Raw genomic sequence first — 25,954 nt, 5'->3', positions numbered from 1 at the left:
CTTAGTTAGTTTTTATCATGCTTATGAAGTTCTGCATTTAAAAATCCTTCCAGCATGGTTAGAGAGAGGACATTTACTGGCTTGCAGACTAGGTGAATGACAGCTGAAAGAAAAAGAGGAGTCCTGTGAGCCTCCTCTAGTTTGCACCCAGGAGAGGACACTCCTCTCTAGTGAGCCCACGCATCCCTAACCTCACACCCCACCCACACAGCCTTGAGTCAGTGGTAGAAGGTCCTGCATAGACCCTGCCCTAGCCCTGTGCTTGCCCATTACTGCACACACCGAGATAGACAAAAGCCAGTCTCACACATTGCCATTCTTCAGACCACCTCCCCGACACCTGCCACAGCTCTTCCTTTTGGCCTTCTTGGTCCTTGACAATCCTTTGGATCCCATGCAGTGCTCCCAGTCTTTCCCCAGCTCCAATACTTAAGAAACTTTCTTGCAGCCGGCTTGGACCTTAAAAACCTTCCACAACTCCTCTTTCAATATTTGTCCTACAGCAGCCCTATGTGATAACACCAGGCATGGAGCCCTTGCAGCAGATGCTGTCAGTGTCTCACCAATATCCCCTCTTCCTGGTCATGCCAGCCTGACTTCCACCTCCAGCATCTGTAGGGCCTGGCCTGAGGCCTTTGTCTGGTCACAAGAGACTACTCTGCCCTTGTGTGCAGCAGGTCAAAGTCACAGGCAATAAACAACTCCTTGCAAGAGCCTTTAACCAATGACAAGTGGAAGCTGGTGGATAAATACCCCGGCTCCCTTGCCACTTGCCACTCAGATGGATTGCCCCTGAGCGCTGTATTCTCCATGTTTCCTTGAGTTTCCCAGCTCCAGTTGTCCACAGTGGATATTCTCTTGGCAATGCATCATGGATTGGATTCCATCTCTTTCCTCTCTCACTTCCCCACATCCCTATTGCTGTTATCTGGGATCATCACTTTAAAAAACCACTTGCCTCTGGATTTTTCTTCTCACAATCTGCTACTGGCACAAACCAAAATAAGACATCACCTCACTCCACGCCATATGGAATCAGCCTTTGAGGCCTGACCCTCAGCTGTTTCCACGACTGTCTATGCTGGGAGGCAGGTGAGTCAGACACAGAAGCTGGTGGGGTCCATGTCCCTCCCCTGTTCGACCTCTGGGACTCACCTCTGTGGTGCCGGGCCACAATCACAGATGGGACACCGAACATTACATCCCCCATTAAGTCCAGGAACAGGTCTTTCTTTTTGACAGGGTCATCTGTTCCTCCTAAGTACTTCTCAGTGGCTTCTGGAATCAGTTCCTTAGGAATGTGCTAAAATAGATCAACAAAGTGACCACCACCCCATGGTGAGCGATGCAGTTTCTCCAGCCCACCAGGAAGGCCTGCCTCAATGGTGAACCTTGTGAGCCCTGTGCAACTCCCCCCTAGGATGGAAAGTGAAGTGGGGAAGGTGGAAAGATGGGTGAAACCCTGAGGCCCCAGTCTTCTTTTTGCCATTTAATTGCTCTATGATTTGGGCAAGTTCTTGTCCTTCTCTGGGTCTCAGCCAATTCCCATGATTCCTAGACTCTTACAACAAGGGGATAGGATTTCCACAAGAGTGACATGGCTGTCTTCTGGTCCAGTTTCCCTTTGGAGAGTGGATAGCCCATCAACTGTTAAAAAAAAATTAAGCATTTATGAATCATTGGGAATTAATGAGGAGAATCAAACCGACCAACCAACCAAACCAACGCAGACTGAAAGTCCTCTAATTTTGGGGGTTTCTAAGGGCATGAGTTTTTACTGAAATGGGCAGAATCAATGAATCAAATGGGCTTATATCCAGAAACTCAAGCATCACAAAAATTACAAAAAAAAAAAAAAAAATTGGAGAAGTTGTAGCATTGTTTTGCAGTGTGTGTGTGTGTGTGTGTCTGTGTGTGTGTGTGTGTGTGTGTGTGTGTCTCAGGTTGGGATCCCCACAGAGGTCAGTGATATGGAGAGGCAAGGTGTCTGCCAGGCCGGTGTGGAATACAGGGCTCTGGGAAGAGGACATAGATGTCCCAAGTACTACCACGTGTCACAGATGACACTGAAAGCCTTAGATCCTGCCTTCATGGCTTTGGTCTCTGGTAGAACCTCTGAAATCCTTCTGAGGGGTGAACTTCATATCTCTTCTCATAAAACAACTCTGCCCAAACCTCTGCACTCAGAAATGACCAAACTCTAGCATTGCTTCTAGCAGCTTAAGGCTGTGTCCCTAGAATTACCCCAGTATTCTTAACATACATGCCTGGGAAGGCTCAGCCCTGTCAGGACAATTTACTCTGCACCAGCCAAAACCTAGAGAGAAGCTGACACGCCCCTGAACCCAACTAGAGCAGTTACTCTAGAAGCCTGAAATGATAAACACTTTCTCTGCCCTTTGGGATGTGAATCTACCACCCAACCCTGTTTCCCTGAGGACCTGAGAGCCTTCTCTTTGCAATGCAAGCATTCAGGGAGCTCACTCCTGATCTTCCCAGTGCCTGTGGAAAGAGTAGAGGCTGACTTCAATGGAAGCTTCCTGCAGTCTAACGCATGGCTTCCTGTCCTGAAGATAAGAGAAGTTTGTTTCTGCCCCAGGTGAGCCAGGATGAAGACATCCAGGTGGTCTAGTCACATGGACCAAGACCCTCTCTACAACCCACAGTGCCTTTCCCTTAGCATGCTCAGCCTTTAAAACAGCACCAGGGGTTAGTTTTGGGGATTTGAGTCCAATCCATACTGGACTCTTCTTTCCCTGCGCAATCATGTTACCGAATAAATTCTGTCCTACTGCTTTAATCATGGTCAGTTTTGTGTGTCAATCTTTTTATTTTTTCATTTTTTCCCCCAACTTTTACTTTAGATTTGGGGGTACATGTGCAGGTTTGTTACATGGGTAAATTGTGTCTCTGGAGTTTGCTGTATGGATTATTTTGTCACCAGGTATTGAGCATAGCACCTGATTAGGTAACTTTTCCATTCTCACCCTCCTTTGTCCGTCATCTCTCAAGTAGACACTGGTATCTACTGTACACTAGAAGTCAATGGTAAATCAAAAGAAGCCACTTTCTTTGGATGTTTTCAATGAGGTGATGAAGACCACGAGTGATTTATGGGGGAACTATGCATACCCAGCCCGAAGTGGGAAGCCAGAAAGCCCCTGACTGCCTCTCCAGACTCCTCAGCTCCTTCCCCTCCTAGGCTCCCTCAGTTTTCCCATCTGCACAGTTATTTTCTCTACTGGCCCTCCCAGAGCAGACACTTCAGGATTCTTCAATAGGAAGACAATCAGAGAGGCTGGGGAGAGAGGATCCCAGAGCCCTGAAACCCCAGTGACAACTGTCCCCTCCTGGGGAAGGTTTCCATGGAAGTGGTAACTCCCGCTGAAGGGAACTGCCCAGGACTCAGAGTGGTGCTTAGAGAGGGAAACACTCCTGGGACCAGAGACAGGAGGGCTGATTTGGGTGGGTGAGTCCCTCCAAGAGGCCTGTGCCTTCTCACCGTTGGAAGAAACCAGCCAAATTCCTTCTTGTTAATTCCGACGATGTAGGGGACGGTGAGGAACTTCCTTTCAGCTTGAAGCTCCTCAGGTGTTTTAGGCAGCACCACTCCATCAATCACGGTGGGCGTGTGGGGGTAACTCTGGGGGAGAGAGCAGCACAGCGCCTGTGATTTTCACCCAAGGTCACACTCATGTCCCCAACTCTGCCTGTCTGAGGGTGAGACCCGCACCCCAGACTGGCGTGACCATAGGCCATGGCCACACACACTCAGGGTCCTAACTAAGGAGGGTAGGTGTGTGGCTCAACGGTAGAACTTCAGGCAGAGGCTGACACTGGTCAGATGATGAGGAGAGGAAGAAATCTTCACTCAGACTGAAATACATGTATTATCTATATAAAATTACATGTCTATGTATTTCAATTTGAAGCGCATGCATTTCCCTCTCTCTGTCCATAGTTGATTTTCGGTAGTCCCGGCAGTTGCTTGCGATAAAAATCCCATGAGTGCTGAATTAGAGAATAAAGAGTCATCACTCAGAGGGGAAATACTGGGTTAGATTCTTGCAAACCTCTGGTCAAAATGTTTTCATCAACCTTCCTTTATGTGTGGTTTTCTGTTGAAAGACACTTTACATAATATATAAGTCTTACAAAGAGTGAATTATAAGTAGGATTGTTTTTAATAAAACACCAGCTGGAAAGCCTTTCCCATTTTTGTGACCCTGGGTAACATGACTTCAAATTTCCTTAGTTTTCAACTTCACAACAGTGCTGTCCACCCTGCTTTTTAAAAATTCCTTCATCGTCTCATGAATCTCCCAATGTAGTTGCTTTTCCATCTTTCCACGTCTCCATCACACACAGTAGGTGTTACTTTAGCACTTCCCATCACAGCCTCACGTATGAACTGGCCAATTTCCTCCTTCTTTTCCTGGATGTGCAGTTTTGCAGATTTTTCAACACTGAATGCATGGCCAGCAGTACCACTGAAGCTTGTCTCACACAGGGGCCTTCCCTGTAAGGCACAGCACAGCCTGCTTAGCTCAGGAACGCCAGACAGCAGCGCTACTCTTGGGGGCTACTCTTAACAGTGACATCACCACAAAAAGCACAAAAATGCAGAACACGTGGCACTAAATAGACCGTGAAGAGGATACTTGTTAGCATAAGAGATGAAACAAGAAGACAAAGGTCGCCTTGCCGGATTTTAGATGGAATGTGCCCATCATGCAAATCCAGTTTCCCCTGTTCTGTGCCTGCCTGTGTGTGACCATGAGAGTGCCACCAGTATCGATTTGGGGGTTACAAGGAAATTTTAGTAAGCAGGTGAATTTATAAACGCAGAATCTGTGATTAATGAGGAGAGATTGTGCTATCCATCTGTATTTAAATAAGAGCTGATGTTGATCCATGGGTGACTTTGAAGAGGTACTGAACCCTCATCACTTGAGGAGCCTAGACTAGGATGTGATGCCCTATTAGAGAGAAAATCATGAATAAAAGAATCAGTGATGAACTCACAGTATACTGATCCATATCCCCATTTTAGGTTTTACCTTTGATAAATAATTTATATATAGTCACAGATTAGAGAGAGCCTGACTCACATGTTGCCATCAGGGCAGCTGGTTCTGGGTACAGTTATATTTTTATATTTCATATTTAGTCACAGTGGTGTTAAAAACGGAGCATGGACATTGAAAGCAGATTAACACCATCTGAAGCCTGGCTCTGCTACTTACTGGTTGGGTTTCACCTGTGTAGGCCCCAGTTTTCTCATCTAACAGGTGAGTTATTGTGAGGATTAAATGGCTGAACACATGTAAAATACTTAGCACAGCACCTGGTGTCTGGAAGGGCTGAATGAATGTTAGGTATTACTTGCTAGCAGGGTTGCTGCAGGTCCCTCTCAGAGACATCAGTCCTTCCTCTGTGCCATCTTCCCAGTTCCACGCCCCATGGGCTGTATTTCCCTCCTGGAGATCAGATGGAACTGGACAATTCTTAGCCTTTGAGACCCTATAGCTTCCAGGACCTTTGGTCTGCTCTACAAAAGCCAATAACTGACGAGGTAGTTCGGGCTGCCTGGGGGAGATGTTCTGTAAAGTGAACCAGACCCAGCTGGATAAGGTGCAGATCCTAACCCAATATGGCTGACAATGCAGGACAGGATTGGGGTGCAAGTCTGGGTGCCTTGAGAGGCTGTGCAGTTCAGGCAGGGCTGCCATGGGAGGCCAGCAAGAGCAGCCCCTCTGAAAGGAAGATGCAAGGCAGGCTACATGGAGGAGGCGCTGCCCGCCTGCAGTGGGCTCTGGGCAGTGAATGATATTGACAGGTGAGGAAAGGAGTGAGAATTTCTAAACAGTGGGAACTGCATGAGAAAAAGAATACAGGTGTCTCTGTGCAGGGTCAATTCCAGAAATACCCAAGAGTCCTGGGCTTGGACGGATGCCGTGGGGCAAGGTCTAGAGAGAGGGACAGGTGCAGAGCCTACCTTCTGCACAGTCTGGCACACAGTGCGCATGCAGGTGTGTTTTGAAGGACTAACTTCATGGAGGGAAGGGGATTTGTCTCATAAGGAAGATCAGGCTTTTAAGAAGTGAGGGTGACGTGCTCTATCTCTGTTAAGGAAGGCCAGTCTGGCTGCACCATGAGACATGGAAATGGGGAGGGGATGTGAAGTACAGGAGGATAAAAGTTGAGGAGAGAGACAGGATTGCCCCAGTTGGGTGGTAGCCAAGTGGGAAGACTGCCATCAGCAACAATGACAAGTGATTATTGTCTACTCAGAGTTTGCAAGTGATTGCCCTGTGTGGGCATGACCCTGCTTGTGTCAGAAAACTCAGGGCATCCTCTACTCCTCTCCCTTTCTTACCCCTTGCATCCTGTCCATCAGCGAATCCTCTCAGCTATTCCTTCAAAGATATCTAGACTCCAACCACTCCTCCCGTCCCCACTACTACAGCCCTAAGCAGCCAGGAGCCCTTGCCTGGATTATGGCAATGCAGTGGCTGCCCAGCTGGTCAGATGCATCCACTCTGCCCCTTTCCTACAGTCTATTTGAGCACCAGAGGCAGAGACCTTTGTGAAATCTAATATCATGTGACTCCTCTGTTCAAAACCTCCAAAGGCTTCCCACCTTGCTCTGAATCCAAATTCAACTACTTTAAATGATCCCTCTCCCACTTCCCATTACCTCTTTACCCTCAAGCCAGTCTGTCCCCACACTCGGTCCTCTCCAGCTAGACCTGCCACTTCCGTCAGGGTCTTTGCAGTGGCTGTTCCCTCTGCCTGGAATAGGCTTCTCCAGGTTTCCTGACAGCTGGCTTCCTGCCTCCTCCAGAGCTTGGCTCAAATGCCACCTTCTCATTGAGCCATTCCAGGATCCTGCTACTTAAATGGAAACCACCTGCACTAGGCCTGCCACTAGTCTTCCTGGCTGTGTTACCCAGGTGAGTCACTGCCCCTCTCTGGGCCTCAGTATCAATCACACAGGAGTTACTATAATTACCCGAGAGAGGATTCTTTCACTCACAGTTAATTGGAGCTTAATGGTGCTAAGACTCAAAACCTGTAATCAAGAAACAAAAGGTCTTTACCTTTCTGGGGTCTCCATGTAAGTCCAGAGTTAAGAAATTCTGTGAAGACAAAGACAGAGGATGTGGGTGAGAGGCTTCCCAGGAGAACACTGAGCTGGGTGACTGGGGCAAAAGAGGTGTCAGGTTCTCCCTCTTGGTGCCGAGCTGGCTGGGCCCAGAGGAAGTGGGCAGGACTCTGGCTCTGCTAGGCCTGAGCACAGGGTGAAGGCGTAGAATGGAGGGGTGGGCACCAGCATGGGAAGGATGGGCCAGGGACTCTGAGCCAGGGTTGCTAGCGCTCTGGATAGGACACCTGCTTCTGGAGCCTGCCCTATCCCCCATCCCTCTTCCCTTTCTGTTCCCCAGGGAAGAACATCCCCATTCTTTTCCAGGAACCCCTTTCTTCCCCTATCGCTCCATGAATTCAGGTATCTATAAGATACCTGGGGTGCTCCATCTCCCTGATCGCGGATACTAGTGCATGGACAGGCATACACCCATGACAGTCCAATAAAGTTTACCACAGAACTTTTGCAGGAATTATTTGGAAAAAGGGTTTCTAAGTAGATAGGATATAACTCTAGAGCACGGTTGTCTTTAACCTTCCCAGGAGACATATCCGCCTAAGAGTGAAGCCAACACAGAGTTGTGCAAAGAGGAAAGATAGAGAATGGTAGATTCTCAATAACATCCTATAGGCATCTGGATCCAGCAATGCCTGAAGCTCTCAACTCCTGAGTTATTCAGTTAACATGAGGATGCTATTCCAACACATTCCTTTTTCCATTCAAGGCACCTTGGGGGAGTTTTCTCATCTCCCATTACACAGCTCTGACTCATACAACCCACTGAAACTCACCCTACCCCATGCTTCTCTTTGGTGTGTGTTCACGAAGATTGCAGTCGTTGTAGCATTGCACTGTAGCTCACATGTCTGACCTGTTCACAGGAAGTAACCAGTGCAGGTCTCTCCATTAAGGATTGTAGTCCCACTAGCTAGGGGTGTGTGTGTGTGTGTGTGTGTGTGTGTGTGTGTTTGTGTGTGTCTCTGTGTGTGTGTTTCTCTGTGTGTGTGTCCAGTGTGTGTACTGGAGGCAGTGGGTAATCATGGAGGCACTTCCACAAGATCTCAGAAAATCTCAGAAGGATGTCCCAGAATCTTAGGGCTGGATTTTCCCAAAGTCACCAACTTTTTCCTTTTAAGCTGAGTCGTCTGATGCCACATGCAGAATTGCTGGAATATTTTCCTCCTTCCAGGCATTAGAAAACAGGTGTGTTTTAATTCCTAGAACACTTTGATCATTTAGAGCCTGAACCAAGACTTAAGCTCCAAGACCACATTGGACTCAACCCATGGAAACACAAGCAGAGTCCAGTGGTAGAGGCTGGCCCTGAGACCCAGGAGTAGCCTCAGGTCCAAGGAGAGAGACCAGGCAACTCCTGAACTTGGAATTCATACCCTTCCCCCTCAAAGGGAATAGTTCCCAATGGGTGCTGTGTCGTCTGGGTGTTTGTCCTGCTGGGCTTCCCTGTGATGAGCGACTGCCACAGCCATCCATGAATCCTAAAGATCCCCAAGTCCTAATATGTGAGGACAGCAGGAACAGCAGAAGATATTCTAGACCTGCACGTGTGGTTTCTGGGTCCCACAGTGTTGCCTCTGACTAACTGGAACCGTGACATGAGCCAATTACAAAATTCATCTGTCTTTGTTACCTCTTTTAAAATGGGCATAATGATCTCAAAGCTGAATTTCTCAAGAAAGATAAGGTGGAATCAGGGTTAAGGGCATGAACTCCCAAATTCCTCTGTCTGGTCTCAAACCCAGCTCCTCCACCTTCCCTGTGAAGCGTCCCTGATGACTATAATGAATGCGTCCCCTCTGTGCTGCCACCATACTCAACCTGCGAAGTGTATGAATGTGTTTCTCTCTGGATAGTTCCTTGTGAGCAGGGAGTATGTCCCCTTCATGTCTGTTTCACTACCTCTAACACCCGCCCCTACATACTTATCATGGATGGATGGGTGGATAAATGGTGGAATGGATGGGTTCGCCAATACCTGGAGTACAGTTGAATTGGATGGATACATGAATAGATGGGTGAAAACTAACAGATAGGTGATAACTGGATTGTTGATTTTGGAGGAATGGATGATAGAGTTAAGATATATGGTGGCTGGATGATGCATGAATAGTGGATAGATTGAAAATAGATAGATAAAAAGTTGTGAAGAAGTTGATGTTAGATTGATAAAAAGATATCAGTGAATTGGATGAATTAGTGAACAGACAGATTCATAAGAAGATCATAGTGGATGGATTCATGACTGAGTGGGTGGATGACATCCTAGAATGACAACTGAGTCAGAGTCTCAGAAAATCTAGAAAACTGGACCACTACCCAGGTCTAATACTGAGAGTTTTTAAGTCAATGAAAATAAATTGTGACAGCTTTCTGAAAATCTTTGAGCTTAATATCTCCATTCCCCAAATTCAGGATGATGGTGTCCCCCTGGAATATGTAGTTTAGTTTCTCAAAAATACATCTGAAAACAAGAATGGCAAAATATTAAATTTTGGTCAAATGTCAAATTTGGTCAATTTTTTAGCATGTTGTTTTTGGACTTTTTTTTTTTTTTTAACATTTGTGCCATTTTTCAATAAAAAAGAACAAATTAGATTCCCCGTTTAGATACTGAGACTCCAGAGACTTGAAAAATTGTCCCAGGTAACTGTCCCAGGGCAAGAGGACAGCTGAAATGAAGAAGTCTGGGACCAAGTTTACAGGATTTGGGCTACAGAAGCAGGCAACTTAACCATTTTCGATGTCGTCTCCAAGAGCTCCTCTTCCGTCTTCTGTCGCAGACACTGAACCATGACAGCTGAGGTGGTGGTTTGACATCCAGCAGTGTTAGCAATTTTCTGCAAAGATCACAGGCAACAATAGAGTTCAAGAGTGAAGTCCCTTCCCCCCATCAATATGGAAAAACGTGTTCTATCCCAATCCGGACTTGTACAAGCGGCTGGGGTAGCAGAAGAAACTACATAGGGCCATGTAGTGTCCATGTCCCCTCCACATGGACATCTGGCTTTGAGCCAAAATGACCTCTGCACACCTCTTGTTTTTGCCTTCACTTATTCACCTAGTTTTGTTGTGTGAACAAATGAATCAATGAGTGAATTCCCCAGGAAGCAACCCTGGTTATCAGGCGCTCAGTGTGGAACTGCTCCAGGCCTACAGCCCACAAGTGGGTCTACAGAACTCAGACCCTGAGAGACACAAGACACCATCACTGCCCAACATGGTACCAGGCCCTGGCACACAGGTGGAGTGAAGGCACAGACAGGGCACTGTACTGGCTGTGTAGGCCCATAAGCTGGAGTCTCAGCTCTGCCCTGATCACCTGCTGCCCTTGGAAAATCCCTTCCAAGCCCTGCATCCATTTACCCGACTCTGAAACTGAGAGGTTGGGTGTCTCCTTGCCCTTCCTGCTCAGCCACTGGGGCTTCAGTGGTTCTAGGAGAATATCAGCTAGAACCTATGGCAAGAGCGACCCTTGAGGATTCAGGAGCATAGAACCAAGGGGACGGGGGCGTCCAGCGGGGGACTTACCTCAGCCAGGGGCTTGATGTCACCGTCCTCCAACAGAGCATGAGTGAGGGCCACACCACTCTCAGAAATGGCCCGGTGGAAGAGATTCTTGGACAACGGAGAGAAAATCTGGGACCAGAACGGAGGGGAGGAGAGTTCATGTTCAGGGGTGGGGTCAGTTACTCACTCACTCTTCCGGACTACATCCACCCCAGCTCTGCCCTGGCCCATTCCCCTCAGATCCTGGGGGTCACTGGACACGGTGTCTCCTCCACTTACTTGGCCTGCTTGCCAGACTCACTTCCCACCCAAGAGAACCTAAGTGGGATCAGGACAGGGCACAGGGCAGGGACATGACAGGAGGTGTGTGGCAGCCGAGCCTAACCAACAAAGGTATTGGAAAGGCAGCTTAGCATCTCCTAACCACAACTTCTGATTCAGCATCTCCATTACTCAGAGCTTATCCTATAAAATGATCCTGGAGGCACACAAAGATTTCTAAGGATGCCTCCGCTGTTTACAATGGTACACACTGGACATAACCCAAGGGTCCAATATTATGAGATTGGGCAAATAAATGGTTTTTCATTCTTATCATGGAATACTGTACAACTGTAAAATATATTATTAAGAGACAACATTTAATATTTAGTAAAGTGTTTGTGTTGTATTATAATATTCAGGACAGTATTTTCATAAATAAAAAAGACAAAGATTGATAATAGATGATAGACCTATTGATAGGTAGATTGATGGATAGATGGATGGACAGATAGATATAAAGTCATGGAAAAGAAGACTAGAAAAATCCATGTCAAACTGAGCATAGTGACTATCCCTGGGTTATGGGATTGTAGATGGCTTTTGTCTTTCTCGGGCTTATCTGTATTTTTCCTTTTTCTCTACTTTAAAAAGTATAAAAATGTTTTCCTCTGTGTATTCAACTACAAAGCCAACACAGGAGTGAAGACTCCAGTAGTGGGCTGACCCTCTGCCCACCTTGTGGCAAGCGGAAGGCTTCCTACGGCTCCCGGTACTTCTCATCTGGTTTTTCACCCCAGCTCCCCCAGTTTCTCCCGCACCCAATCCCCCACTCCAGCAGGACCCCTCACACCCCCAGGTTGCGTCTGTGTCCCACAACCCCTGCCCCATCCCTCCCTATCCCCGGCTCCAACCCTCCTTCCTCTAGCCCGCCTGCCCTAGCTCACCTGGTCTCTCAGTCGTAGAGACTGTTGCCTCCTTCTTAGGCATTAACCAGTCATCAGACCACCACAGAGGAATCCCCAGCCTGCTCAGTGTCCATGTCCCCTCCACATGTAGATCTGGCTTTGAGCCAAACAATACCTCTGCCCACCTCTTGTCTCTGCCTGCCCTTACTCATAATTTATGCCCATTTCTACTTCCCAAGAGAAGGGAAGTGAATCCTCATATTAAAATGAGTGATAGAGAGAGAGACAGAGAGAAAGAGAGAGAGAGAGAGAGCTCAATCAAGCTAGAAGAGGGGAATGCCACCATTGCAGGCTGCAACTGGAGATACATAGGGCCCTGGGACATTAAGCTCAGCTCAGATTCCTGGGGGCCAAGGAAAGCTTGGTTTTTAGCTTTCCACCACCTGATGCTGGACAGTGAGTAGGGTTGGTCCTAATTACAGGTATTGTAAGCAGAGGTGTGCATAGCTGGATTGACAGGTGTCCAAAAAGTCTCATCAGCATCACATCAAGTATGGGGTTGGGCCTGGTGCCAGGAGCACTCACAAGAACAGAGACACTTTCTCCTCCCGATGACTCTCCAAAGATGGTCACAGAGCCTGGGTTCCCTCCAAAGCTGGCAATGTTGTCCTGGACCCAACGCAGGGCAGCCAGCTGGTCCAGGTGGCCCCAGTTCCCCCGGCTGTGTTCATCCCCTGTGCTGTGAGGAAGAGAACAGGTTGAGGGTGGGGAGCAGAGATATCATGGCAGGACCTTCAGGACTAGAGATGGGGCTGGGGGCTCTCAATGAGTGCCAAGGCGGGTGAATCACGATGTCAGGAGATCGAGACCATCCTGGTTAACATGGTGAAACCCCATCTTTACTAAAAATACAAAAAATTAGCTGGGCGTGGTGGTGGGCACCTGTAGTCCCAGCCACTCGGGAGGCTGAGGCAAGAAAATGGCGTGAACTTGGGAGGTGGAGTTTGCAGTGAGCTGAGATAGCGCTACTGCACTCCAGCCTGGGCGACAGAGCAGGACTCCATCTCAAAAAAAAAGAAAAAAAAAGAAAAGAATCAGGCTGGGCTTCATCCCACAAATGGGTATATACCCAAAGGATTATAAATCATGCTGCTGTAAAGACACATGCACACGTACGTTTATTGCGGTGCTATTCACAATAGCAAAGACTTGAAAACAACCCAAATGTCCATCAGTGATAGACTCTGGATTAAGAAAATGTGGCACGTATACACCATGGAATACTATGCTGCCATAAAAAGCTATGAGTTCATGTCCTTTGTAGGGACATGGATGTAGCTGGAAACCATCATTCTGAGCCATCTATTGCAAGGACAGAAAACCAAACACCGCATATTCTCACTCATAGGTGGGAACTGAACAATGAGAACAATGAGCTGAGAACACTTGGACACAGGGTGGGGAACATCACACACCAGGGCCTGTTGTGGGGTGGAGTGTGGGGAGGGATAGCATTAGGAGATATACCTAATGTAAATGACGAGTTAACGGGTGCAGCACACCAACTCGGCATATGTATACATACGTAACAAACCTGCACATTGTGCACATGTATCCTAGAACTTAAAGTATAATAAAAATAAAATAATCGTAAATTAAATAAATAAATAAAAATAATAAATTTTATTAAATTAAATAAATAAAAAATAAAAATAAATAAATTAAATAAAAATAATTTTAAAAATAAATTAATTAAAAAAAGAATAAGGCTGGGCTTCAGCATCTCTGAGACCTTGCCTTGCCTTGCTGCAGTGGTGATGTATGGTTCTACATTCACTCAACTGGCAACTATTTACTGAGCATCTACTGTATGTTTGACACTATCCTATGAGCTAGAGCACATCTGAGAGCAAAAAGGGTAAAACCTGTGACGACACAGAGCTCCCACTACAGATCACAAGCAGATAAACAGATCTATAGAGAGAATATAATGATCTTCAGTAGTCAAAGTGCATTGAGGTAAATACAATGGAGTAAGGAAAAAAACAGGGGTGGGACAGGGGGTGCCATTTCAGATCGCAATCAGGGAAGGCCTTCTGGAGGCATTGGCATTTGAGGTTTTGGAGGTAAAGACCTTCATAAAACAAGCACAACAAGCACATGAGCCTTGCAAATATCCAAAGAAAGGAATTCCAGGTAGAAGAAAAAGCAAGGGCAAAGGCCCTGGGACCCAGTGAAGGAAAGTGTGAGTCAGGAGGTGCAGCTAGAGAGGGCCCTGGGGCTCTGATAAGAACTTCGGCTATTATCGTAAGGAACATGGGAAGCCCCTGCAGTGTTTTGTGCAGAGGCATTGCATGATTCAACACACATGCTAAGTGATCACTCTTGGTACTGTGCGACTCAGCCTCAGGATAAAAGTGGCAGGTATCTGAAAGTAAGTGTTAGGATCATAATCAAGGTGAGAGACAGAAAGCTTTGGCTGGGGTAGGAGCCAAGGAGAAGGTGCGAAGTAGTGGATTCTGAAGGTGGAGCCAACAGAGTTATGAGAAAATAGAGAGTCCAGGCTGCCCACAGGGCTTTCTCCTGAGCCCCCAGGAGGATAGGGCAGCAGCAGCTGAGTGGAGGTGTGGTGGGAGGAGGAGTGATAGTCAAGGATTCAGCTTGTTCCTCCTTCTGGCACCAGCCAGGGGTGGGGAGAAGACAGTAAGTGATGCCTGCGGGTTTCAAAGGTGAGATGGGCTGGAAATGGGGGCTCTGGGCTGCTCCCTGCGATCACTGGAAATTAGTTGGGAGGGAGAGGGAGACAAGAGACGCCTGTGGACGGGGAGGAGGTGGGACCAGGAAAGGGACTGGGAAGGAAGCATGTCGCAGAGGCTGAGCGGCTGTTGGCTGCTGCTGTGAGGTTGGGTGGAGAGTAGGGGGAGGTCATCGGTGACCGCGAGACCAGCTGAGTAGCGTATCCAGGAAGAAACCTGACTGGCATGGGTGGAGGAGACATACGGAGGAGAGGAAGTGGAGACAGATCATGAAGCAGCTTTATTATAATGAGGAGCAGAGACACAACCTGTGGCTGAAAGGGATGAAGGTGATACAGCCAAGACTGGCCTGGGATGCCTAGCTGACGGCAGACCAGAACCCATCCTCCATCCCCCTACGCCTATTCATCAGTGAGGGGAATCCCTCCCACAGCCCTCCCAGCACTCACTCGAGATTGGGGTGCTGGGATGGCAACACTTAGAAAAGGTTCATAGTAGTTGCACCTTGAAGGAGATCTGACTCCTGTCCCCATGGAGACCTGATGGGGAAGACTCCATCCTTGCTTCCTGCACTTGCCAGATTTCAAGCAGAAAATGGGGTGAGTGGGCCCCAACACTCCTCCAGGAAGGGGTCAGATGCTTCCACACCCCACCATCTGCAGCCCCCATTTCTTCACCCACAACATACCCTGAGCTCCCTCTGTGACTCTGCCCCTTCCCTCCTTTCCATGAGAAGTCAGATGTGTCAACCTTCAAGAGCTGGGCTGCCTCCTAAGTGTCATGACAGAGAAATTCAATGTGCTGGAGAAACATAGGTGAAGAAGAGATGAGTCTTTCAGTGGAGGTAACTGGGGGCTGGGTCTTGCAGGATGATGAGGAGTTCCTCAGGTAGTTAGCATTCCAGGCAGAGGAACAGCACATGCAAAAGCTCAGAGGCAAGTGGATGAGTGTGGCTGGGGAGTGAGAGGGTAGGTAGTGTCCAATTATGATGAGGCTTGTATGCTACAATGAGGAACCTAGCTAAGGTCTCCTGAGGGTTGACATGACCAGAGTTGGGTCCTAGCAGACTCATGTTGGGGGCCAAAGTGCAGTGAGGAGAGTCTAACTTCTTACCTGAAGAATCCCAAGATGCCCAGGCGGTGCTGAATGGTCACCACCACCACGTTTTCGTGGGCGGCGAGGACCTTCCCATCATAGGTTGATGCTGCACCCACCACCAGTCCCCCTCCGAAGATCCACACCATCACCTGGGCAGGGAGGAAGCAACATACCAGTTACAGGACACAGAGCCAGAGAGCACTCAGAGGGTGTTTTGTTTGGTGACCTACTTGTTGGTCACAACTAAAGGAGGATGTTACCCAAAGTTCACCAGCGCCCAGCAAGGTTGCAAAAGCCAGTCTCTCTCCTCCAAAATTCTCCCAACTGGGGCCTGAGCCACCACCCCACTGCACATATCCTGGCTGCCCCTTTCTTTCTACACAGCCTCCAGTGCCTCCTCCTCCCAAGGCTCTTCATGCTGAGAACATCATCATGGGCGTAGCGAAGGCTAAGGATGTCATGTTCTCCCCCTCACTCCCATCACCTTCAAGCCTGGACTGTTTATGCAGCTCAGCGTACCCTTGGGGCAGCCCTTGTATCTCAGTTTCATCTCAATTTACTCTCTCATGGTGAAGTAAACTTCTCTGTGCATGAATGACTGTCTCAAGAAGCACACATACCTGTTATAGTGTCTCTTCCCTAAATGCCTCCTCTATGACTCTGCATCCCCAAATCCTATCCATCCTGCACAGCGCAGCCTAAAACCCACCCGCTTCAGGATACCTTCAATCAATGGACTAACACTGTCTGAGAACTTACTATGTGCCAGGAACTCTGCTAATACCCGAGATGAGAGTAGGTACAATTCCTAATGCAAGGTTCTTGCATTTTAAAAGTCCACATAGTGGGGAAGTAGTGAGAGTGACTAAAATAATAACATTGTAATAATATTATTCATGAAATATAAAAGAACTCATAACATAAACCATGTACTAAGTGCTGTTCTAAGCACATGTAGTTCTAGAACCTGTGACCATTCCTGGAGGTTCTGCTGCCTCCAGGTTCCCAGAGTTCCCGTTTCTCCCACACCTCTAATCCCTGCCTGCTTCCTGGGGAGGGACTGAATGTGCATTCATCTGTGTGTGAAGGCTGAGCCCGAGGGCTGGCCTGCAATAATATGCTGAAGAGAGGATATGTCTCTACAGCCCAGATGGCAAGATCTTCGAAGGTAGGGGCTGCGTGGAGTGGGTTCATGTTCCCCCTTTCCCTGAAGCCCCAGGTCTAACTGTGTATATGGGGAACTGAGTACAAAATAGAAGAATGAATGAATGAATGAATGAATGAGTAAACCTTTCTCCCACTTCCTGTGTCTTACAAAGCACATGTAGGACCAACTTCTAGTCACACGTTTGCAGACCTGCTCCCCTACTCCTGGGCACCATGCCAGGGTGCCCCTGGGAGACTGGTTGGATGTGACACCCCTTCCTCTTCCACCCTGGGGTAGCCTTCTTTGCCAGGAGACCCTCCCTACCCTGCAGCTGGCAGCCTGCCCCATCTCCAGCCCTTTGTTTATTTGGGAAATGCTGACACATTGGGTCATCAGCCTTTATCAAGACAATTACGGAGGGAAATTAGGTACAAAAAAATCCCAGATATTTGGCCAAAGGCAAAAGAAAGAGCTTCTGGGATTGTCCCAGGCTCCGCCCCCAACGTCTGTACCCAGACAGTGAAAGTTACACCAGATGAATGTTGGTGTACTGGAGAATGGCCACATAAAATCTCAATGCCCTACTCTGTGTCAAAAGCACTGGTTTGAAGATCAGAAAACTTGAGCCAAAATTACCCTACTGCGTGACCTCCTCTTCCCTGTCTGGGCCTCAGTTTCTCTATCTGAAAAGAAAGAGTTGAGGTGTTGGCTTTTCTCTAAGTTCCTTCCACCGCTAACATTATTGAAAAATCATGTCTTACCCACTCTGGGTGTCAGCTTTTTAATCTAATAACTAAAAGTAATCATTTACATCCTTCTATTAGCATGAGGGAACTTGGAACAATTAAGCTGTTCATAAAGATGCACAGCAAACTCCCCCAGAGTCCCTGTGTCACGAGGGGAAACTAAGGTGTGGAAAACCTGTGTTTCCTGTGGAGGCCCTGAGGTCCTGGCCTGTGTAGCCCCCTCCCCAAGCTGCCTTCATCCCCTTCCAATCTACACTAGAAGATCCGGGGTACTGGAACTGACAGGCCTTGACCAGGGGAACCCACAGCTTACCGGCAGCCTGTTTTTCTTGGTCAAGTCAGCAGGAGTGTAAATATTGAGGTAAAGACAGTCTTCGGAAACCTTGAGAGAAATGTTCTCCTTTCTGTTACTCAATAGGTCTGAGAGAAGCTGCCCCGCCTTGGGATCTTGGATGCACCTGGGGATGGGGAAAGAAGAACCCCTGAAGTTCAGCCAGCTGTAAGCCAGGTGTCTTCTTTGGCAGGGCCTTGGACTGGGAGGTTTAAGCTTGAAAATGGACTTGATATTTACAGACTCACGACATTGTAGTGGGCAGGAGGCTATCAGGGGCTTCAGGTGGGGGCGCTGGGACTCACTAAGGTCTCCTAAGACCAAGCAAAGTGAGAAGGGCTTCACACCTCTTTCCTTCCAAGAACCTTTTGGACTGCCAGCGTTGAGGAGGGGAGACAACAAATACACTGATTCTTCCTGGATGGTGACATTTATCACAATATCTTAGGGGTGAAATCTTTGTGGGACATCAGGAGAACTGTGCTCTAGTTTTGTCTCTCCCACGCATTTACGGGGTGACCTTGGGTGAATTCCTTTCGCATTCTGGGTCCCAAATCTACCAGGTCTAAGTGAGAGCAGTGATTTCTACATGGGTCTTGCAGCCCTGACATGCCAAGACTCTACCATCAACCCATCCCAGGCAAGTGCTGTTGGTGGCCCTGATGAAAGATCTCAAGGATACAATATAGATGAACATTGGTAATAGTTATTGAGTCCTCCCAGTGTTCCAGGCACTGTTTTAAGTACCCTTTGTATATTAACTCATTTAAGCCTCAGATCAGTCCCATTACATAGGTTCTATTATCTCCATTTTACAAATGAGAAAACTGAAACCCAGAGAGGTTAGAGAACCTACCCAAGGTTACATAGCCAGGAAGATTCATGCCATGTGGTTCTTATACGCAAGTATATTATAAGCAACAGTCCCAGACCTCAGAGTACCAGAAGGCAGGCATCACTGCCCCCACTAGGTACATGAGGAAACTGAGGCACTCAGGCTCTGGGATGACACAACTGTCAAGTGACAGAACAGAGCCAGCAAAGATGACTTCTTGATTTCCATCCTGGGAGATTTTCCTACAGAACACCCAGTACAAGCGGCGTAACAGTAATAATAATAATCAAAAGACATTCCAATGTGAAGAAAGGGAAAAAGAACTCAACTTCACTGGTCTTTGCATAAATGCAAACTAAAGAGGAAAATAAGATTGCTATTATTATTATCGTTTTGCCTAACGAATAACCAAAAACAATTTTAATAACCCGAAGCACTGCAAAAAAATCTAATGAATGGAGATTTTTGTCCATCCATGGGAGAAGTATAGTTGGAATATTTTGGCAGGGAATTTTAACAAAAGATAAATACTTTTTGACTCAGAAATATAACTTCTGGGAACTTATCCTAAAATATTCATTCATTGGCATAAAGGTTTCACTACAAAATATTCATCACAGTGCTCCCTATATTATCAAAAACATCATATGTAACTTAATGACCCCAGATAAAAGCTTGGGGAAATTAATTATGGTGCAATACCAAATATAACACAGCTGCTAATATCAGGCTGTGCCATTTAACGGCATAGAATGATGCTCATGATATACTTAATGAGCAAAGCAAGCATCCAAATTATCTGAACATAGCACTCCTTTTTAAAGAAAGAAAGTGTAGCAACAGGCCAAAAAACTGGAATACAAACAAAACATTAGATCATAATACTGTACCATCTAAAATATTGACAGCTGCTCTCTTTGAGTGGTGGGATATTGTATGTGATTTTAATTTTCTTACTTTTCCTTATCTAAATTTCCTAAATTTTCTGTAATAAGTATATACTATACTTGCAGTCAGAAAATAAAAACGGTAAATATTATTTTTAAAAAAAAAAGGAAAGAAAAGAAGGCAACCAGAGGTGGGCTGCTGGAAAACCACTGAATACCTGGCTGCTGAGATGCATGGGGTTTCCTCTGATGCCTGTAGGGTCCTTGGTACCCTGGGGAGTGGCGGTGAGGCCAATTAGAACCTTTGGGAATAATAATAAAAAAAAAAAAAAAAAAAAAAAAAAAAGAACCTTTGGGCTTTTCTTCCCAGCTTGGCCAGGGTGAATGGACACACCTGCCATCGTTCTCCTCAGGATTACGAAACTGGGCACACCTGAGAGTTGAGCACTTGCCAAGAGGACACCTCAGTTCACTTGCCACCCACACACCTCCTGGCCCTCCCTTCTCCCCACTGTGTCAAAATTCAAGACAGCGGAATTCATGGGATCCTTCTTTCTGATCTCCCTCACCTGCTTAACTGCTTCTTTGTTTCCGAGGCACTTATCCCATTCTAACAGATCACATAATCCATGGGGTAATTTGCATGTTGTTCTTCTCTGTCTCCCGCTGCTAGAATGCACGCTCCATGAACCTAGGGGTCTTTGCTTTGTTCACTAATGGATCCCAAGAACCCAGACACATGTCTGGCACACAGTAGGTGGTCAATAAACATGTGTTAAATAATGGACTCCAGAATGCTGTGAGACTTCTGGAATGTTCTTAAGGATCTACAATGATCTTAAGGATTCCAGAGCAAAGGATCAACCCATCAGGGGACTGCCTTGACTCCTTCCTGCATCACTTTGAGGTGTACAGCCCCACAGACACATGCCACAGCCACCCCTGGCTTACATAGGAGGGTAAGAGGTGGCATTCTTCACGAAGCTCCATGACTCTGCAGGCTGCGGTGGAGTAAACCTCAGGGGTCCAAGAGGGGGCTTGGCAAAAGGGATTCCCAGGAAAACGGCCACAGGCTGTGCAAATCCTTCTAAGCTGACGAACTTCCCCAGCACTTTGCCATGCACAGTGTCCACCACAGGTGGCGAGGACGGGTACCCTGCTGGACGTGGAGAACAAATCAGGATGCATCAGAGGCAAAAGGCTAGACCCGGATTCCAGGTGGGGTTTGCCACTTTCTAAGTGCATGACCTTGAATAAGTCACCGAAACCCTCTAGGCCTCAGTTTCTTTTGATGTACAATAGGGATGAAGATAACTGTCCTTACTAACTAATTGAGGTGGTTTAAAGCGCAAATTAGGTTTGGAGGCATAAAAACATTCAGCCAAAAATAAATGCAAGAAGGAGAACTACTAGGAAAGAACAAGACATTTATATTTCCCCTTAGAAGCCTCTGGAAACATTTATCCATTAGAATCCTGGCACTGAGCCACATGCTGGATGAGAGGATGAACAAGAGGTGCTCCGTATTCTCAGATGCATTGACCCTTGTAGGGAAGGGTCACTTATACACCTGGGCCTATAGACGGGAAAGAAGCGACTGTGTCCTGGGAGAGGTACTCATAAGGCAGTCTAGGAATTAGAAGAGGGGGCAAGGCCTTCTGATTGCGGGCATCATGGAGGAGCTGGGACTTGCAGTAGGGGAGGATTGAATAAGGGGAGATGAGACGCAGGGAGTGGTACCGAGCAGAGAGAAGGGAATGTGCTGAGGCTCAGAGCAGCAGAATGCAGAGCCTGCCTGGGGAAGGAGGCATGGCCCACATGCACCAGGTGGTGTCTGAAGGGAGTGGAAAATATTCCTGGAATGAGACAGCGCATGTCAGGGAGGGCCTAGAATGCCAGGCTAAGGGCTTGAGTTTTCTTTAGTGGACAAATAAGCAGCAGGGACCATTCCAGATAAGGAAAATGATCAAGTCGAAGAACATTTTTCTGGTGGCCCTGGGCACATCTGATCCATTCTTGCAGCACAGACAATGCTTCCTCATTGAGCTGAAATTCATTTCCCAGCATCCGCATCAGTCTTGGTTCTACCTGTCATGGGACCGCACTGGCCTGTGGCCTTTCAGACACTTGATTACGCCACCCACCCCTCAGGTCCTGTCTGACTCCAGTGACCTCAATTTGTCTAAGCTTCCCTCCTACGAAATGATTTCCAAACTCTTGTCCTCCCAGTTGCTCTGCTTTGGATATAGGCAAGAAGGCAATATCTCCATCAAAGTGGGGCCAGAGCAGAACAGAACAATTCAGATTTGATCTTACAGGGGAATATCCAATTGCAATGGAAACTCCCTATGCAAAGCCCAGATGCACAACAGCATCCATGTCTCATTATCAGCCAGCCCCACACTGAGAATATTTAACTTGTTTTCTTCTGTTGTTGTTGCTAATTACAAATAATATTGAGATAATTTTCTTGGAAGCATGTTTATCAACATAGCAGTGGGTGGTGGCATTACAGGTGGCCTGTTTTCTTGGTGATTTCCATGTTTTCCGCACTGTATGGGATTTCTAGTCTTCACCTGAAATCCTCCCCACCCCCATATTAATTATTTTAAAATTTTAAATTAAAAAAATATTTATGAAGAAATATGATGATGTCTAAAAGGTACTTTGAAAGACTTGGAGACTGGGCACAGGGGCTCACATCTGTAATCCCAGCACTTTGGGAGGCCGAGGAGGACAGATCACTTGAGGTCAGGAGTTTGAAACCAGCCTGGCCAACATGGCAAAACCCCATCTCTACTAAAAATACAAAAATTAGCTGGGCATGATGGCATGCGCCTGTAATCTTTGTTACTTGGGAAGCTGAGGCAGCAGTCCAGGAGGCGGGGATTGGAGTGAGCCGAGATTGCACCACTGCACTCCAGCTTGGGTGACGGAGTGAGACTCCATCTAAAAAAGAAAATAAAAAAAAAGAAAGAAAAACTTGGTCCCTGACCAGTTTTGGGGGACATGGAAGATGAAGACCAAAGAGCTGGCTTGTGATGCTGGATCCCTGTTTACATAGGCTCAGTGGAGATGTCAGTGGGTTATCCTGGCAAGATGGTGCCACAAGACGTGGGCACTTCAAGACTAGAAGGAAGCCTGGCGAGAGAGCAGGGTAGAATTTTCTCCTAGACGGTGAGGGTACACACCATGGATGTGTATGGCTTCATCGAAGATGCCAGTATGAGAGGGAAGGGAAGAAAACAAAGATCAAACACAGGGACCACTACAGCCAAGACCAAAGATCCATCAGAGTGGGAAGGAGAGAACATCCCAGCATCCTGGAAGTCCAAGGAGAAGAGGACAAGGTGCGAGCTAAGATTGCTGAGGGCTTCAGGGAAGTGGAGGAGGGTCAAGGCAGAGAAACCACTGGGCTGGTCTTTCTCAGCTCAGGGATTCACTTCAACAGGATGAGGTGGATGGCAACCAGATTGCCAAGCATGAAAAAGTGGGTGAATGGGGGGAAGCAGAAAGAAGAATGGTAACAAGAGCAGTTGTCGCTGACGTTACATGAAGCATGAACATGATGGGCACCAACTGTGGGCCAGGCATGCATTCCAGTTTGTTTAATCTTCAAAAAAGCCTTGCTGGGTAGGCATCAACATGCCCAATTTACAGAGAAGGAAATTAAGGAAGTGGAGGCAGCCTGCATGGTCTTCCTAAGGAAGGAAATGGACGGCATTGCCAGGAGTCACCAGAAGTAAAGGAATATTCAACTCCAAGTAGAGTTCCTCTCTTCCTCTGCCCTTTCCCACAGTTCCAGAGCTCTCACAGTGTCAGGCTGCCAGAAGGAAGACAGGATGCAGATGGGGCCTGGGCCGTCAGGATTCAAGACCCAGAGACAGACCCAGGCATGATTTGTACTACATTTCCCTATGTAAGTCTCAGTTTCTCTGTCTATAAAGTGGCACAGGGGTATTTCGAGGCCCCTCGCTGCACCCCCTCTATGTACCATGTGTTTTGCTTCCTGTATTCTGATGCTCTGGCATCTGAGGCTTTCCTGATATTGGAGAAACTGTCCCTCCCAGGATCCAGCCAACCCGGAGCCCACACCCCAACCGCCTCTTTGATCGGGTTGCCATGCCCTGGCCACTACCCACTTGCCCTAATTATGCCAGAGCTAGGTACCAGACAACTAGGAACAGCCCCTGTGCCCCAGAGACCCCTGAATTATCCCAACTCGCCAGTCCTCAGCCTGGGGATGGCCAATTGAGCTGCCTGAAGTTCTCGTGTGTGCGGCGTGAGGTGGTCCGGCCGCCGGCCTCCTTGGGGCAAGCAGTGCAGGGCGGTTTCAGGGTGTTCACCTTCTCTGCGTCTCCACCCGGGCCAGGCTGACTGGGCTTAGCTGCTCCAAGTCCAAGTCCAAGCCCGGAGGGCGCGCACCACCTTGGAGCCGGACCTGTTGTGTCTGCCTTTTTGCGCATCTGCGTCCACCTCACCTTTTTACGCACCTGCGGCCCAGAACAAGGATTTCAAAAAGTGCCCAGCATCTTTATGTTTCAGAAGGACTCACCCCAAACCGTGGAAGCAGCGAGAGTGCCCAGGACAAGACCGCGGAGCCACATCCTGGAAGGACGACCGGTCTCGGGGCCTGCAAGGTCTTCTTGCCGCTGATCGGGACTGCGCTGTTCAGCCAGGAGCTCAGCCCCGCCCTGAGCTACCGCCCTGCTCTAATTGTGAAATTTCAGAAAAGCTTTCCCTATCTCCAGAACTCCCTGGGCGACGCCTACCTACAGTCCCATCTCGCCAGTTCTCAGCCTGCCTGTCTTGCCTTTCCTCTTCTATCCTTGAAGCCGCAATAAAAGCACCTTGGCCTGTTTCACCAAAGCAGTCTGGTCCACACTCTCAAATTACAGAGAGCTAATAAATTCTACTAACTACTTGTATAAGGGTTTCTCCCTTGCAGGACTCTAACTTCAGTACACTATGAAGGCCCCGAAAGGCCCGCACCAGCAGGCGGATGCTTTTAGGCAAAGGGATACTTTGGTCTGAGATCCTCAGAAAATGTTTAAAAATTTTAGAGCCACTCACAGTCCCACAGCTCAGCTGGGTAACTTCGCACACATCTCAGCTCCCAGGGCTTGTGTTTCCTAGCATTCCAGGTTCTCAAGTTTGGAAGTGATCTTAAACTTTAACCAGTCTCCTTTCTAACGCCTGAATTAGCTCCACAATATCCTGCCAACTGGCCTAGCCTTCTGTCACACAGCTCCAATGTCAGGTAAATCACTATCTTCCAAAGCAGGAATTCTTGGACAGAATGTAAAAATGATTCCATCTCTCAATAGCCCCTGGCTTTAATCATTCATCCATTCATGTACCCATCCATTCTGTGAACATTTACCAAAATGCCTGGCACCTGGCCACGTATAATGGATACAAAGGCCAATTCAAGACATGGTTCAGTGTCTGAAGGGACCTCCATTGGTAGACAAGACAGATGGAGTGGAGAAGCAGCAGGGGTGATGTCAAGGCAATGTGAAATCACCAAATCAGGGTGATACAGAGTGCTCTGGGCACACCTGGAAAGCTGTCATTTACAAGCTGCTGGGGACACAAGGAAGTCACTTAAAGCCTCTTTCATGGGATCATTAAATGTCCAACAATAGGGAATTCACTAAACACACTCTGGTACAGCTGGCTAAGGAGATATGATGTATTCACTCAAAATAGTGATGTGCACAGCTATTTGCTAACAATGAAGACAGGATGCATTGTGAAAGGAGAAAATAACAGGTTACAAACTGTCGTGTGGTGTAGGCAGCTCCTCAGAAAGTTCTACATAGAATCTCCATATGACCCAGCAATTCCCCTCCTAGGTGGCTACCCAAGAGAACTGAAAACATGTCCATAAAAAAACTTGTACACAAACAGCAGTGTCATTCATACTAACCAAAAAGTAGAAAAAACCCCAAATGTCCATGACCTGATGAATGTGGAAATGAAGTGTGGTCTATGCATGCAGAGGCGTATCATCTAGCCGTAAGAAGAACATGCTACAACGTGGATGAAGCTGGAAAACATTTTAAAGGAAAGAAGCCAGCCACGAAAGGTCACACGTTGTATGATGCTTTTTATATGTAATTTAGATTACATATTAATGTAATATTTAATAGGCATATTAGGCAGAATAGGCAAATCCATGGAGACAGAAAGGGGTTGCCGGGGCCTGTGGAAGGGGAAAGAGACGGGAATGAGGAATGACTGCTAATGGGCATGAGTTTTATCTTGGGGGTAGTAAAAATGTTCTGGGATTAAATAGTGATGATGT

General features: G+C 47.4%; 1 protein-coding gene across 1 annotated transcript in view; it reads right to left on the bottom strand.

Moving 5' to 3' along the window:
- The window catches only part of LOC103233020 (liver carboxylesterase 1), a 30,167-nt gene extending 5,769 nt beyond the window's left edge, over nt 1-24,398 (bottom strand). The window contains exons 1-11 of the mRNA XM_007993340.3: nt 24,200-24,398; nt 20,596-20,803; nt 17,905-18,049; nt 15,714-15,847; nt 12,430-12,583; nt 10,697-10,804; nt 9,901-10,005; nt 7,104-7,142; nt 3,503-3,643; nt 1,567-1,647; nt 1,156-1,303 (exon numbers count right to left, since the gene is read on the bottom strand). Of these exons, the coding sequence (XP_007991531.3) occupies nt 1,156-1,303; nt 1,567-1,647; nt 3,503-3,643; nt 7,104-7,142; nt 9,901-10,005; nt 10,697-10,804; nt 12,430-12,583; nt 15,714-15,847; nt 17,905-18,049; nt 20,596-20,803; nt 24,200-24,251 (1,315 nt within the window). The 5' untranslated portion in view covers nt 24,252-24,398. The remainder of the gene's footprint in view (nt 1-1,155; nt 1,304-1,566; nt 1,648-3,502; nt 3,644-7,103; nt 7,143-9,900; nt 10,006-10,696; nt 10,805-12,429; nt 12,584-15,713; nt 15,848-17,904; nt 18,050-20,595; nt 20,804-24,199) is intronic.
- Nucleotides 24,399-25,954: the final 1,556 nt, after the last annotated feature.

Source organism: Chlorocebus sabaeus, chromosome 5, assembly GCF_047675955.1.
Source record: "Chlorocebus sabaeus isolate Y175 chromosome 5, mChlSab1.0.hap1, whole genome shotgun sequence".
Lineage (NCBI taxonomy): Eukaryota > Metazoa > Chordata > Mammalia > Primates > Cercopithecidae > Chlorocebus > Chlorocebus sabaeus.
Note: the sequence above shows the minus strand (reverse complement) of the source record. Positions and strands in the feature narration are given on the sequence as shown.